This window comes from Chelmon rostratus, chromosome 21 (genome assembly GCF_017976325.1).
Source record: "Chelmon rostratus isolate fCheRos1 chromosome 21, fCheRos1.pri, whole genome shotgun sequence".
Classification (NCBI taxonomy): Eukaryota; Metazoa; Chordata; class Actinopteri; order Chaetodontiformes; family Chaetodontidae; genus Chelmon; species Chelmon rostratus.
The window spans coordinates 21,535,917-21,552,116 of NC_055678.1; the positions used below are offsets into that span (position 1 = coordinate 21,535,917).

The 16,200-nt window shown below is 43.4% G+C and overlaps 1 protein-coding gene across 1 annotated transcript; it reads right to left on the reverse strand.

Annotated features, from left to right (window-relative positions):
• Window positions 1–10,827: 10,827 nt before the first annotated feature.
• Window positions 10,828–15,183, reverse strand: LOC121624754 (cytochrome P450 26A1). Its single transcript, XM_041962618.1, has 7 exons — window positions 14,969–15,183; window positions 14,317–14,541; window positions 13,409–13,690; window positions 12,894–13,043; window positions 12,626–12,760; window positions 11,787–11,933; window positions 10,828–11,690 (listed from the first exon to the last, which is right to left on the reverse strand). Exons 1-7 carry the CDS (start codon window positions 15,155–15,157, stop codon window positions 11,352–11,354), a joined length of 1,467 nt encoding a protein of 488 aa, XP_041818552.1. The 5' UTR covers window positions 15,158–15,183; the 3' UTR covers window positions 10,828–11,351.
• Between the last annotated feature and the right edge of the window lie 1,017 nt (window positions 15,184–16,200).

The window sequence follows — 16,200 nt, forward strand, 5'->3', positions numbered from 1 at the left end:
GTCATTTATTAGCAGTAACCAGGTTACTCAGAGAAACCAGAATCAATAACCTGAGAAGACATTTACACACATTATAGAGACATGGTTAGTATCTGTACATGTAGCAGGCCAGTAATCACACACAACAGCTCACTGATATGGACCTGATCACTGACAGAAGATGCTGCTTCCTGACAGTTTGTGTGCTGTGTGTTGAGTAAATGATGAAACAGTACGAGAAGGACCAACAGCAGAGTTCTTCTTCACAGCAGGACTGTGTCTGAATGTAGTAAATAGTTCCTGATCCTTGTGTCGTGGTGTCGTTGGTCTGCTGGCGGTGCCTTGTTACTGAGCACTGAGTATCATATGTAGTAAAATCTACAACATTAACAGTAAACAAGCCTGTTCATTCAATAGAAATAACCGGCTACCACTGCACCACTCTTATGTGTGTGTGCATGTGTGTGTGAGTGTGTGTGTTATTGCTGCCTCCTGGATGACCTCTTTGCTAAGTCATTAGTGTCACCCTCACCTTGGCCTTAAGTTGTAACTCCCCTGGTATCCCAAGTATTCCCCGAACCTTACTGGGAATAGCTGTTATTGGAAGTACAGACTGACTCAGAAGAACAGACTGCCGGCCTCCTGCCTGCCTCCAGAGTCCCTGACAGAGTTCAGAGCTGAGCTGAACTTTTGAACTTGGCGAAGTATGTTTGAGCGCAATAGGCAGCCGGGAAAATCTGCACACTGTAATCCCTGTGGACTTTGACAGCAGTGAAATAGAGAGGATTTCCCCATCTGAGACCAAGATAACTGCTCTTGTTCCACTGAGCTCTCTCTCTGGACAATGTGCAGTAAATGTCCAAATGTGCCGCTCTGTACAAACCATGTCAGCGCCATTTAAATACTTGCACTAAGTCAAGATGATGCTCCCACACAAAGCTTTTCCCTAGCTTGTACCAAGATAATGAGATAGCATGTTAATATTGAGAATAGTTTACAACTAATAACCAGTAATATTCAGCATATACTTAAGTATACTACTTAAGTATACTTATTAATTGCAATTTGTACATTTCCAACAAAAGCAAATATGAATTTCCATTTTCAGAGAAAGAAAAAAGCACTCAATTCTTGGTCAAGATTCACTCATGATGCTGTTAGAAGCCACCCTGGTTAATTCACATCACCCACAATTGTTCATATAAAGAAAACCTGTACAAACAAGCCATTTGCCAACATAATGAGACATATAAATAGCAGCGCACTGTTAAACAAGACTATGAGTCTACGGCCATGCTAGTGGTTCTGTGAGGCTTTACGTCGTGCCAGTTGTGGTTTTAGCTACACGCTTACATCAGTATGGTACATCACAACACATGGATGACCTGAATATGTTCACTATGTCAACAATGGAACAACACATTGAGAAACATGTTGCCAGTGAACGCTATCCTAAATGAAAACCAACTCCACTGCAGACTGCAGTTCTGAGTGGGTGAAGTTTGGCTTGGTGTGAAGGAGCTCCCACTGATTGGCTAAAGAGCTGTGGCATTTTGCTGCTTTTTGCCATTTTCTATTTGTGTGAGATGGGGTTTTCTGTGATTGCTTCACTGAAAACAAAATACAGATCCAAGCTCAACATTGAGGGTGACTTGAGAGCAGTTATATCCAACCTGCAACCCTGCTTTGATAAGTGAGGTAGTGGGTGAGCAGATTTTTTTTTCCATTGTCAAGATGGAGTCACTGAACTAGAGGAGAAGCATTTTGTGAGATTCTGGCTGTCTTGTGTAGCAAAAAAAGAAAGAAAGAAAGAACAGCTGTGGATGTGCTTCAGGGTGGCACAGAGAGGACAGAATGAACTTTTCTTCTGTTCCGTTGTTCCACCGGACAGCAGCAACCTCAGCATCCCTCTTCTCTCCCTCCTATCTCTCTTCTCCTCTTTGCCATGTTTACCTGACTGTGCTGTGAAGAGAGCATGTGATTGGTCAATACCAAGGAACACGTCGTGGGAGATGTCACAGTAGGCCCCGGCATAAGAAAGCCTGTTGAGGCAAATTTGTGACAGCATATACAGTACAGGCCAAAAGTTTGGACACACCTTCTCATTCAATGCATTTTCTTTATTGTCATGACTATTTACATTGTAGTTTCTCACTGAAGGCATCAAAACTATGAATGAACACATGTGGAGTTGTGTGCTTAACAAAAAAAGGTGAAATAACTGAAAACATGTTTTATATTCTAGTTTTTCAAAATAGCCACCCTTTGCTCTGATTACTGCTTTGCACACTCTTGGCATTCTCTCGATTAGCTTCAAGAGGTCGTCACCTGAAATGGTTTTCCAACAGTCCTGAAGGAGTTCCCAGAGGTGCACTTGCTGGCCCCTTTGCCTTCACTCTGCAGTCCAGCTCACCCCAAACCATCTCGACTGGGTTCAGGTCCGGTGACTGTGGAGGCCAGGTCATAAAGAAAATAAAGAAAATGCTTTGAATGAGAAGGTGTGTCCAAACTTTTGGCCTGTACTGTATGTGTGTGTGTATGTATGTGTATATATATATATATATATATATATATCCCATTTAAACAACAGAATACTGAGTTATGGTGCTGTCATTTGTACATGATCTTATCAGTGCTGACACTGTGGACAGCCGGGCATAAAGGCACTATCTATCCTGATGCCTTCAAATGGCTGCAATAAACTGAATGAGTAACTTGTTATACACTATAAAACTGCTGTGGACAATAGATGCTGTAAAAATCACCCTTTTATGTCATGTCATGTGACTGAATTATACTCGTATTAATCTGCTCACCTGACTCTTGACAACAAAGAAAACAAAGCAAATGTGAATCTATTCCTCTAGCAGACAGACTGGAAGCAGGGGGAAACTGCTTGGAAAAGCTGCTTTATGTGTACTTGTACTTTTTTAGCCCCTTGGCCTCACATTCATACCTCTGTAGTGCAATTTCTCACAATACAACAGCAAAGAAAAACTTAAACCTGATGCCTTGACTGAATGTGAGTCTCAGCCGCTGTTAAGAGAATTTTAGCTTTGCAGATGACACCATCCTTCCCCCTCAGCACACCTGTGATGAATAGATTGTATGTGTATGTGTGCACACATGCAAGCTCACACTTTGTGCATGTGACTTTGAGCCTGAAAGGTGAACCACTGACAAATGGAGACACTTGCATGCATGAATGTGTGTGTGAATTTGAAAGTGACTCTATCCAAACACAAGTATTACTTTCACCGTCTCTTAATGGCTCTGTTGTTTGACAGGGAGCAAATGAGACATGACTTCCAGACTCCGGACTCGGACAGTTACTGTAAGTTATAGGTAGCTCAGCTGCTGTGAGTCACCTGCTAACAGAGGATCTAAGCAAATATGATGAGAAAGACAAATCAGCAGGGATCAACAGTCTTACACCATGCATTGGATTGCATGCTTTGAGCTTCTTTGCTGATCTTTGTTCTGGGCCAACACTAGATGTCATTTCACCTGGTGTACTTTTCATCTTGACATTGTCCAGAATGAGAGAACTGGACAGCTCACACAGGTGGAGCCTAGCATATTTGACAATGGTTGACACGTCCCTGACCAAGTGAGGAGAACTGAGTATATTTAAATGGGGACATGCAGCCAGCATTGGGGTGGAGACCCTGTTGATTCCCGCTGCTGACATCTGAACTGATATCTGCTGGTCAAGGTGGCAGAGCCTGAATGACATGATGAGCACACTGCACTGCATGCAGCTTCATCACAACTGCTGCTTTTCAGAAGTAAAACATCTTCAAGCAGACATAGTTTACAGCATGTTAACGCACACTTTCAGCTCATTTATGACCAGTGTTTGATTCTTAGGAAATTCCTTTCGTTGATCACTAGTTTATGGTGTCTGTTATGTTTTGTCTGTGGTTCAGGGTTCTCAGTCAAACAACTTGATCTAAACCACACCAAAGACTCAGCGTTCTACAAAGCAATCCATAGGTATACCCGTGGCCCTCAGTGGCCCCCCTGTCTGTCCACAGCAGAAACTATAGTGTTGGAGTGTGATGGCTACTCCCACGTGGATGACAGCGCAAGTTATATACACATCACTGGTTGTGGCGGAGGAGATGACATGCAGATTGGTGCTGTTCCCTTAAGAAAGTGGCTATGTTGCTGAAATACCAGACTGTTCTGAGCACAGCAATGTAATGCTAATGTAAGACCATTTCCACGTCTTCCACCATGAATCTAATCACCTGTTTACAGGTTTGGGAGAAAGAGGAAGTATTTGAGAGACAACAGCTGATATGACTAAAAATGATGTGATTATGACTGTGATTATTTGTGTTTCACTGTAGTAACAACATTTAAGGCTTTTATTTTGGTAAGAGGAAGAACTGGATGGATACCACCTGACAATGCTTGCTGCACTAAAGTATAATCTGACAATGCAATACTGTCAGAATTTAAGGCCCCTCAAAATACTTTGTGTAGAACAGTTTCATGATAGGCTGCAGCCATTTGTAAATGTTCCTCTTTAACATTCAAGCCATTTCACCCCCACAGTAGTCAGTAAGTCTTGATCAGAGTAGTTGTGTGATAAAAAGTGTTGATGTAAGAAGCACCTCTCTCCCAGGGTGCTGAACTCGATCTGACCTGCTGAACTTGTCAACAGTCTCTCAAATTATGAATAATCACAGTGAGCTACCAACAGCCATGGTAATGGCGCCATTAGCATCTCTTCTTGGGCACTCATACGACTCCACAGCAGGGGCTGAGGAGCAAGCAGACGCCGTGCAAACACAGTTTGAGGAGTTAACGCTCCCATTGACTTACATTGACACCATAGGCTGATTGACTCTCAATGACCTTGGTAATCAGACCAAATAGCTGCCCATTGAAATGAAAGTGCATCCTCACTGTGGCTGATTAAGCACACATGATAGCATTAAGACAAGTGACTTTCATCTGATAAGATTATTTCCTTCTGCTGGCCATTTGTTTGATGCAAACAGACATGTTTAGGATGTGATCAGCATGCATATGGTTGCACATAAATTTGAAATATGAAAGAATAAATGTCAGAAAACATTTTGTTGGCCATGGTATAAGTGGATTCATCGCCTCCACATTTGGATGTTTGTCTGGTTCTTAGCTTGTATGTCATCAGATACATGTTCAGCTTTTCACTGGGTAGGACTCTGCTGTTACCTCGTTCCATTCACTGTGATGCAGAGCAGTGACTGCAGTGAACAGAAACTTTTGCAGTGGTGACGGCTTTGCTACAAAAGATAATTAAACTTCCCTCATGATTTCTTCACTCTCTACCATCTCTACCATTATTAGAAGTACAATAAACAATAGCAGTGGTGTCTCTGTGGCTGTCACAGTGCAGACATGTGGTTACATTTTTGAGGAGGTGCACTTCAGCTATAGGACAGCAGCTCCACATGTGAAGTAATGAAAGTCAAGAAAAGTTGGCTGCAGGAAAAGCGCGGCAGTTAAAAGACAAAAGAACAAGAGAAAAAAATAGAGATGTACAAGATAAGCTGTAAACACACGAACCTCCAGAACAGACTGTTACTTTACATTAAGAACATGTGTTCTCGAGGTTCTCCATCACCAAACTATTTCAATTCTAAACCAACAACCACTCATTCTTTTCTTTTCCTCTCTTTGTTATTGTGTACAGTGTGCTAGCAGCAGCCTTTGTACTTAGCTAGAACCACTGTTGTGAATACAGAGAGATAAAAATAAATGTCATTTTACTTTGGGTAAAATGGTACACAGGCATATTTTCCTGAGAGTTAGACACCTCTAGTAGAATCTGTGGTAAAGAGAAAGAGGAAGAGACGACAAGCAGAAATGGTTTCCCCCTTTAGTCAGAAAAATCAATCCATAGACAGTCCATGGAGGAGGTCTCATTTGCACAAAAACACTTATATACTGTAGTTTACAACAGAAGATGCACTACAGGGAGATTTCAAGTCTTGAAACCAAATACAGACCAAACTTTGCAAAGCAGGAAAGATTTTGGTGTCCTTGTCCCTCTCCTTTCATTTCTGTGGTTGTCTGTGCTTCCTTAAGTCTCTACCCCTCACCTCGCTCATGTACTGTTCGTGGAAACAAAGTGGTTTGGTGTATAAAAGTTCTGCCGTCAATAACACCACTTCACTAGCTATTACAATGATTTACTTCGGACCATGTTCGGGCCTGAGGATCTAATTGAAAGCAAGCTAGTTTCAATACTCTTTCAACACTGTGTTGTAAATTCCCTACAATGGTCACAAATTTAGATGAAAATGGCCTTGGCCATGCAAAGTTTTGTCTCCACTGGGTGATGGTGAACAATGGAGGGAAGCAGACGCTCTTTAGAATGAGGAGAGGAGGCAAAGTTCAGAAAAGTTCATTCACATCGTTCGAGGGCTGGACCAGTGGGGATAGGATGGCCAGACATAAAGGTGTCAGCTACAATATACTATTACAATTTGGCCATTAAGCTGAAACTCTTATCAACAGTGACTTACAATTAGTACAACAGTTCAGCATTTGTGGATCCAATAATCGCAAGTAGCACAGTAATAAACAAGGGCCAGGGACAACAGCACAATGCTAAGAAGTCGACGTGGAGTGGAGGGAGGCCGGGTGTAAATCAGAAGGGCACCAGAAAGAGAAACAACTTGTGAAAGAGGCCACAGCACATCTGCCAGTAAAGCTGCCACTAGCCTGCAGAAACACTGGCTCTCATTTACCAAGCGGAGTGAAGACTTTTAGAAAGTGTTTCAAATACGTGCAGTCAGAGTGTTTCATGTGTCTGATCACACTGACAACACTACAACATTCACTGTCAATTCATGCATTTCCATGCACCACTAACCAGGTTACTCAGAGAAACCAGGTTACTTAAATAACCCATTTACATGCGCTGTAGTAACCTGGTTACAGTGAAGCTGTGTATAATGTTACATGCAACACATCAGGACCCAGATTTCTCTCTCTTTACCTCTCTGACTTTAATTTGGAACCATGGCATTCTGATTTGAACTGTCCCCACTTTTTGCTCTTTTTTGTCACAATGCAGTGACCCACAGACAGCCAGGCGGCCAGAGCAGAGCTTTTCTTCACAGTGCAGATCCTGTGTCACAATAACTAGGTTTCTTGTGTGGATGACACTTAAGAAATCAGTTTGCTGGAGAAAGACTGTAACTCAGTTATTTAATGCTGCTTTCACGTGGATTCAGGCAGACAGTCGACAACACCCCCTGAATAGTACAGGAAGAGAGATACAAACACACGATGTGACGGAATGCCAGGATGGCAAAACGAAAACAAGCATGATGACATGTTGCTATGGTGATGTACTGTTTACAAAGGAGGGAATAGAATATAATAAATCATATTACTTCATGTATGTTATTTTATGTAATTATTCTAGTAATGCATGGTCGGTGTAGTTTTCTCTAAATATTCTATTGCAAACTTAAAATGAATGTTTATTCCCTCCAAAACGTAGTGTCATTCATTCATTACATGAAAAGTGATTTGTCGTTATATCTCAGTCGGATGCCAGGGTCTAACCACATAAATCCAGGAAAATTATTAGAGCCTCGTTATCGAAATTGCCATGTTTTCTCCTCATGTGAAGGAGATACAAAATATCTGGCTGTAAATTCTGTTGCAGAGGACAGCAAAATGTTCTAATATTTTATCTTTTGATGGCAATGCTGTCAGCTGTTACTCTTGCCGGTATTCTCTGCTGGCCTAATTTTGCCAGCATGCTCTTTAAATGATATCTGGTTTGCCAGTTTGTCTGCTGGCTACCTGAATCCATGTAAATGCAGCGTAAGTGCTTGTATACACATTGAATGTTTTCAGCTGGTTGTTCCAATAACATGGCAATCTGCTGCATGGTAGAGGTCAAGATAATATGGTGCTCCTGGTTTTGAGTGCAAAAAGTCAGGCGGAACCACTAAAATGATGATGAATGATGGAATGTCAACTCGCCCCATCCAAAGAAATACACCTGACCGGCACTTCTAAAGCTCACTTATTAACGAAGCTGTTGGTTTGGTACATGCACTTGAACAGAATGTACAAACGACAGTTGTGGTTGCAGGGGGGAGCTGCGTGTTTGATTTGCAGTGTTACTTCCACTTCTGTGCGTCAGTTCAAATGGTCCGATGCTTTAAACTAAGTGCTTGTCAGATTGCCTGCAGCACCTGAAACTCTTCTGCACAGCTGAATTGGAGGTAGACGGCTGCATCAGATTTTTAGCTCACCTTTCCAAAAACAGTCAGTATGACGATCAAACCTGATTGGTCAGGTGAGTGAAGGTTTCAAAGTAAGCAGAGTTTAAACTTCTCTCTCCTCTGTCATTCCTCACCTGACCATTTCCATCACTGTGCTCAGCTGAGTGCAACACTCAACACTGTCTGACACTGTGCACCACATCTTAAACGTTGGACAGCACTTTTATGGGATTTTGGAATACAAACTTTGGTTAGAACCCGAACACAAAATCACCAGACGTGATAAAAATCAGTGTGTGTATGTGTGTTTGCTGTAGAGAAAAACTGTCAGAGGGGTCAGTGACCCGGTATGGCCTGTGAGGTGTGTGTGTGTGTGTGTGTGTGCATGTGTGTTTATTATCAAATGCAGAAAACACTGATGATATAATCTGTTCAGTTTTCCCAGATGCTTGTAAACCAGTTCCAGACTTCATCTCAAGTGTTACATATTAACCTCCCTGAATGTTTTTAAAACAGTCTGCACACACGCCCACGTGCTCATGTTGCTGCATTGTTTTGCAGACTGCCATGCAGAAAGTAGTTTATAATCAAATTCGTTCAGAATACACTTCCCTCATCCTTGAAAGGCAGTGCCAGACATATAAGTGCTTGTAAAGTTATTTTTTTTAATAAAGGACAATGTGTTGACTGTGCTTGTAGTCTCAAGTATTTAAAGTGAAAATGGACATGTTTTGGGATTTTGGGTATAAATATGGAGACCTACTGGCCCACTGCATCCTTTCAGACTTTAATGTGTCCGAGATGGAGGACACGTACCTCACAACATCGCTGGGAACCAAAACATCACCAATCAACCAGTTAGACTGACTGACAGTTACACTGTGTATTTGTATGTATGTAGGCCTATAGCTACACACATACATACACATACCTTTTCATCCTGAGGAAGAACTCTCTTTGTCCTAGACACATCTTCCTTGTGGAGCCCTGAACATAGCCAACTAGGGTCTGTTTGTGTGCATAAAGGTTGTGAATGGTCATGGAAATTTTATTTTGGTTTCTTGAAAAGTCACAGAAATTATGTTTGAATAGAATTTGAATGTGATATGGTTGAATGATGCCAGGCAGGCATCTCTAATGACCAGTTCAATCTTTGGGTAGAACACAAACAAAAGAATCACCAAAGTGCGAGACCTCTTCAGACACACACACACACACACACACACACACACACACACACACACACTCTGATGTATTAGCATTCAGGCAGTCTCACTACGTTTACGTATGAATTTATGAAGCCTTACGGTCTCCTGGCAGTAAGTTAAGACATCCACAGTAGTTCCTGGTCCTATTGGACCAAAAGAGGAGCAGCTCAGCCACACTAAACTGCGTCCCTGCCTATTGACTGTAAAGACCAAGCTCAGAAAAACTGAGAATTCCTTCCTTGTTAGTAAAGGCCAAAATGAACCCATGCACCTTGTACAACTTTGTTTGTTTCTAACGTACTCTTCAACTTCTTGATCGTCAGCTGATCTCTGTACCAGCTGCGGTCTATTTAAACACCCATCCACACTTCTGAACTGTGTTCACTGACCACCTCAACATAAACACCTTCAACTGTAATCCATTAACTGTTTGTTACCCTAAATGTGAGAAGAATCTTATCTCTGACCCCGCAGTAATCATGCATCCAAGCTACTGGCCTACTTCCACTGTTCCACTGGAGGTCAATACTGGTTCAGTGGCCTGAAACTGAACTGATCAGTATGAACTCTGTTTCACCCTGTCTGCTCATCTGCCAGGGTCATCAGCCCTCTGCTTTGCTTTCCCTCCTTCTATGGATTCTGCTATTTTCCCTTTCTCCTCACAACTTATTGATCCTATAAGGATAATGGAATGTGTGTGTGTGTGTGTGTTAGGACCACCCACCGTCTATGTGTACAGAGTAAATACATTAACTGTCATCAGCAAACTTTACCTGGTGTTTCCAAATAAACCAGAGTTGCTCTTTATCTCGTCATTTCCAAACAGTCACAGAGCTCACTAATGGCTTAATTCAAACCTGCTGTTTTCATTATATTCTGCTTATTGATGAGTGTGTCATGATGGAAGATGTGATTTTAGATCAACATGAGCACTGCAGTTAACTTATTTATATACAGGCGTTTTTTCCTTAACCCCAATCTAGTCGAGTTCTCTGAAACTAAATGTTTGAATATTCTTGATGCAAGCAGACCAGCACATCAAGTTTTAATCAGTTTTATATAAACTGAGTTGAGATGAGCTGGGGAGGGTCTGGTATGCTTCCTTCTTTCTAGTTCTACTCCACACGTGTTAATCGCTGTGCTTTAGGGGTTAATAAGGATATTTTTTTTTCAAACTTTGACAGAGCCAGGCAAACCATTTCCCCCTGCCTCCAGTCTTTATGCTAAGCTAGGCTAACCTGACCCCAGCTCTGATTAATCTCCGTCTTTGTCATCACGCTCACAAAAAAAGGCTAATTAGTATAGATTTCTCAAAATGTTTACACATTTCAATACATCACAGTTTAACCCTTTCACTTAAATGTAATGACAGACGCCAATATTCTCCACAAAACAGTTTTATTAAATAAAAAGCCCATACATTATAACATAAATCACTTAAATAAGTTGGGATAAGATACAAAAGTTATATAAACAGCCTCTACATTACATATGTACAGAATCCTATAGATACACCTCTGAGCTGATTAAAGTGTTCCACGTCTGTGTACAGTGCCTCTCGTTTAGTTTGTTCATATCTTAAAAAAATATATACAAATCCAATGTATTAACAATAGAATGTAAAACACGTTCTTAAGTCATCTACAATATGTACAATTCATGTATGCCATAAAATCCACATTGACACATGTCCCAAAAGATCAAGAGTGACAAACAGGGTTTCAGTTCATGTGTAAATGTGGCTTTTGATTTGTTCCCTAAGAGCATCTGAGTGCTTCCAAAAACTCTCCAAGTACCTTGATTATACTGTAGCTCCTCTGTGGGCTGGGAGGTAAAACACAGATGATTTGAGACTTCTGGGAAACCTCACATTCCACTCTACACTGCTTTAGGAAACACAACCCTTTATCATCTCGGTTTAATTTTGTACATAGCTGGTAAACTTGGTTGGCAGATTGTCCACAGGATAGACAGTAGGTCCTGTTTTCATGGTGGGCGGCCCGTTTAAAAGAGTCCAGTGACACTTTGTGACCACTTCCACCAGGAAGATCTTCAACAGGACCTTAGCAAACTCCTTCCCCACACACATCCTGGAGCCCCCTCCGAACGGGATGTACTGGAACCTGGAGGAGTCGGCGGAGGGTTTGGTCATGAAGCGCTCCGGCTGGAAGTCTTCCTTGTTGGGAAAGATCTCTGCCACGTCGTGGGTGTCACAGATGCTGTAGATGACGTTCCAGCCTTTGGGAATTTGGTAGCCCTGAAGCGGTTAGAGGAAATGATCAGTGAGCAGATTGATTGATAGGAGCTGACATTTACAGATATCTGTTGTTCATGGAGATCTTAGTTAACTTACGTTGAGTTCAAAGGTCTTGAGGGCCACTCTGAAGCCTCCTGGAACAGGAGGGTTGATCCTCAGAGTCTCTTTAATGACACAACCTGTGTATTTCAACTGCTCCAAGGACTCGATGTTCAGACTCTGGAGGTCCATCCCCTGCTCCTCCTGAACACATACAAACAGGCACGAGAGGAGAGGCAGAGGAAAGTGTTAACCAGAGTTGAATTGTAGTGGGTCATGCTAGTTTTTCACTTCTCCCAGACTGATTTCAGAAAGGTGGTTTCATATTACAGTAATAATTTCAGTGGTTGAATCAAACCAGAGTGGTTGATGCTACAAACTGAAAACTATCAAATCTACTTGTTTACTGTAGGTTAGCTCATTAGCCCCGCTGGCCTTCCAAGTTCAGGTAACCAAGCTCTGAACTGGCTCCTGATACTCGTTTAACATAGTTTGCACTCATTAGTTTCACTGAGAAAGCTTCAATCTCTATGGCAACTATAGGTTACACAAACCCTACTGCATATTTTAATATGGTAACTATTAGACCAGACAATTGAGCAAATTTGATCTGCTGAGGCAGACCATGAAATGTGGTAGAAAGCTCATTAAAAATAGTAAGTAAACTGAGCTTGAGACCCATTTCGGTCAGCTACTGTTTGCAAGGTCAACACTGATGTCTCCCTACTCATGCTTAATGAGTAAATATGATTGTTCAGTACATTAATTCTCCATAAAATGATCACATGAATGAGATGAATTCAAAGTTGCACCAGATTGTCGGTTTTGTTTAACGTTCAGCTGCCACTATTTAAGCTGAACAACTTTTAGAACTAGAGCTGTACGGTGTAAATTACCTTGCTCAGCAGTTCCTGTCTCAGTCTATCCACAACCTCAGGGTTCAGGCCCAGGAACATGACCAGAGAGGTGGCTGTGCTGGCCGTGGTTTCATGGCCCCCAAACAGCAGCTCTGTAGCAGACTCCTTAATGGCCTGGAAGCAAAAACGTAGACACAGAATAAGATAAGGCTCTAACCAAACCCATAGCCTCCAGGAAGGACAGAAGACACCTGAGATGTCTTGCTTGTTTTCTCATGTATGGAGTTTGATGTGATCTTGTCACTACCTGCATGCTGATGGGTTCCCCGTTCTTCTTGCTGCTGTCTATGAGCTGCTGCAGAGCGTCTCTGTGTTTGGACTCCTTGTCGGACTCCTGCACCTTCTTCTTGATGTTCTCCTCTATCTTGGAGTGGATGAAGTTCCTCGCCTTCAGACCCTGGAGGACAGGAAAATGGCAGGAGGAGAGGTGGAATGAGGGGAGATGGAAATAAATGAGGGAGTAAGATGGACTGGACTGACATGTGCACTGTCCTTATTCTGACACACCAGAGGTTTTCAAGGTTTTAGCTCATTTACTAGAATCCAGTTACAACACAGGCAGAAACTGGCTTCCATTCATTTTGCTGCAGTGAGAAAATCTAGATTAATCATCTCTTTTTTGACAGCTAACGTCAGCATGCTTTTAAATAAGGCTGGCTATACTGCAAAATCCCTGCTGCTGCTTAATTTTAATAATTTGATACATGTTAAAAGTTTAAAAAAAGCGAGCGTAGCTACATGAGAACTGAGTGTCTCTCTTACCCTGTACAGTCCACTGAAAGGCACATCGATGGGCAGAGAGAACAGATTCTTGATCATTTCCTCAAAAGCTTCCACAAGCTGCTGCTCGTCGGTCTTGATCTGCTCCGGATCGAAGCCCAGGAGGATCCTCATGGCTATGCGGAACATCAGCCGCTTCATCTCCGGATAAACCAGCACGCAGGAGTCCTTGGCGAGCCACTCCTTCACTGCAGCCCGCACCTCCTCCTGGATGACCGGGATGTAGAGCTCCAGAGCCTCCCTGGAGAAGGCCCGCATGATGGCCTGGAGGACGGAAGGGAAACATCAGCTTGTATTATTTTCCACCCAAACTTCCAAAGAAATGACTAACAGACTAACACTTTCCATCCACTGGGGACAGAGTAGATCTCTTGTTGTCTTGCAGTGCAAAAATCTCCTAGTATTTGTCTGTAATTCAGCCCATAAAATTATTTTTTCTTAGCGCAAGTTAAGCAGTCTGCCTGCACATTAAGAATATCTCAACCTGCTTAGTAGTAGTAGTAGTAGTAAATCTACTACTGACACTTTTTCTAAAAATCTGATCATTTTCCTCCATTAGAACATTTTTTAAAAAGTTGATTTCTATTGAAGAAAGGTTTAGATAATTAAACGGCACTGGCAGATCGGCTTTGAGGATCCAATGATGACAAATTACTGTGACTATTTATTACTTATGGAATTGAAACATAATAAATTAAGCTAAATCTTATTCCTCATTTTACTGAGAACTACGGGAGCAAATCTAAATGTCCTACGAGGAGACTACAGAGCCACAGGCTGACATCTTTTTCTACCCGTAAAGAAAATGTCTCAAAAACAGATTATTATAAAAAGGTACTGATCGCTACTCTGAAGTAGATCCCCTGAAAGCAAAGCCCGCAGGAACTTACCTTCTTCTTGGTCTTGTGCTGCGCTCCGTGCACGTTGGACAGTGTGTCCGAGCCGAGGATGGTGCGCACAGAAGCGGGCCACTGCACGGACACGAGCCTGTGCTCCCCCATCAGGATGTGCCTGACGTTGTCCGCGCCGGTCACACGCACCGTGGGGTTCCCGAAGAGGTGCGTGCGGTAGATGTAGCCGTACTTCTGTCGCTTCATCCGCAGAAACTTTCTCCTCTGCAGACACGGACACGCAAAAACCGGTGAGTGATCACCGATCAGCAGCTCAGACCCACGGCGGCACACAGCCCCCAAATACGAGTTAAACTGACCAGTCGGTACAAATCAATACATACTGAGTTTAAAATCAATCAATACTACTACGATGGCAAAGTCGCAGATTAAAGGTAAATAATTCAGAATGACTGTCTAGATTTAAAGTGAAATTGCTTTTTTAAATTTCAGTTTAACACGATCTTTAATCCTGTAGTGCCATAAACGCCTCATGGAAGCGCACAGAGTTGAAAGCAGTGCTGTTTGTTTACTAAGGTGCGCCAAGTTAAAATCACGTTTCCTCATGTTGTCTGGAGCATCCTCATCCACCTGAGGACCAGGAAGCGTGTCCGTGTGAAAGGACATGTCAGCGGCGGTGTGCGGCGCTTACCTGGAGGATGAGCTGCAGCGTCTCTCCAATGAAAGGTAAGCCCATGGACCCGGGGGGCAGCGGGCTGGGGCAGCTCGGATCTCTGCCTCGGATCAGATAAACCTCCCACAGCTTCACCGCCACCAAAAACAGCAAGAAGGGTAGCACGATGGTGCACAGGAAGGTGGCCAGCAGTGTGCTCAGAGCCATGTTGCAGCGGCTTCGGCGTCTTGTCGGAGGTGGTGCGGCCCAGGTGAAGCTCTGTCAGCGACAGAGGCTCCGGGCTGCCCACCCTGCGCTTTTATAGGCTGCCAGGACCGCGGGCAGCCTGCTACCTTCTCCGCCCTCAGATAAATTAGTTCACTCAAAGTTCATCTTTAATTGTGGGTGTCGTTGCGCCCCGCCCCCGGCCTGTACTGGCTGACTCGCCTCGCCATTTGTTACAAGGGCCGCATCTTTAATCCCTACCTCCCGTCGCACGCAGACAATCCGCGGCGGATTTCACTGAGAAAAGGTGATGATTCCCTGCGAGACAATGGGAGCGCGGCCCGAGACGCCTTTGTTGGCAATCAGGCAGCTAGTTTACACACTCATTACCTCGACTTAAGCCCCGCTCTCGGATCAGTAATCGTGCCTGCAGGGCGGCCCGCATTCAACAGCAAAAAGCTTTTAAGCAGCACATTTTCAGAAAATGGAAAAGAGGCTCCGGGTTGAAGAATGTCTTAATCCCTCACCCCGTGGGTCTCACTGGTGCCACTCAAACTCCCCCCGCAATTTATTTTAGTTTGGTTCATGTGATGGACTGCGTGCGCGCGCACTTTTCACGGTTTGATCGGGATGCACCTTTCCGTTCTCAGAACGTGCTCCAGCCGACGAGTTTCACCATGTCGCTGGAATTATTGTAGCCTGTCGCCTTCATCACGTGTCAGCGGGAAAGGATGAGGTGATCAACAGGTCGCTGCAGAGACTACTCAGTCCGCCTTCAGGAACCACGTCTTTCTAATCTGCAAGAAGACTTTAACCTGCGCTCTCCCCGCCGCGTGCGTGTGTGTGTGTGCGCGCGTGTGTGTTATAAAAATGATATCTCTGTCCCTGGGTTCAAACGGGGGTCAGCAGAGTCTGGAGGAGGAAGGTCATCCCCGGGCTGTAAACACGGAGCCGCGCAGCCACCACATCCTCACTCTGAATCTGGACTCTTGTTTTTTACGACCGACCATAACGTCAGGGCATGTGTGTGTGTGCGTGTGTTTATG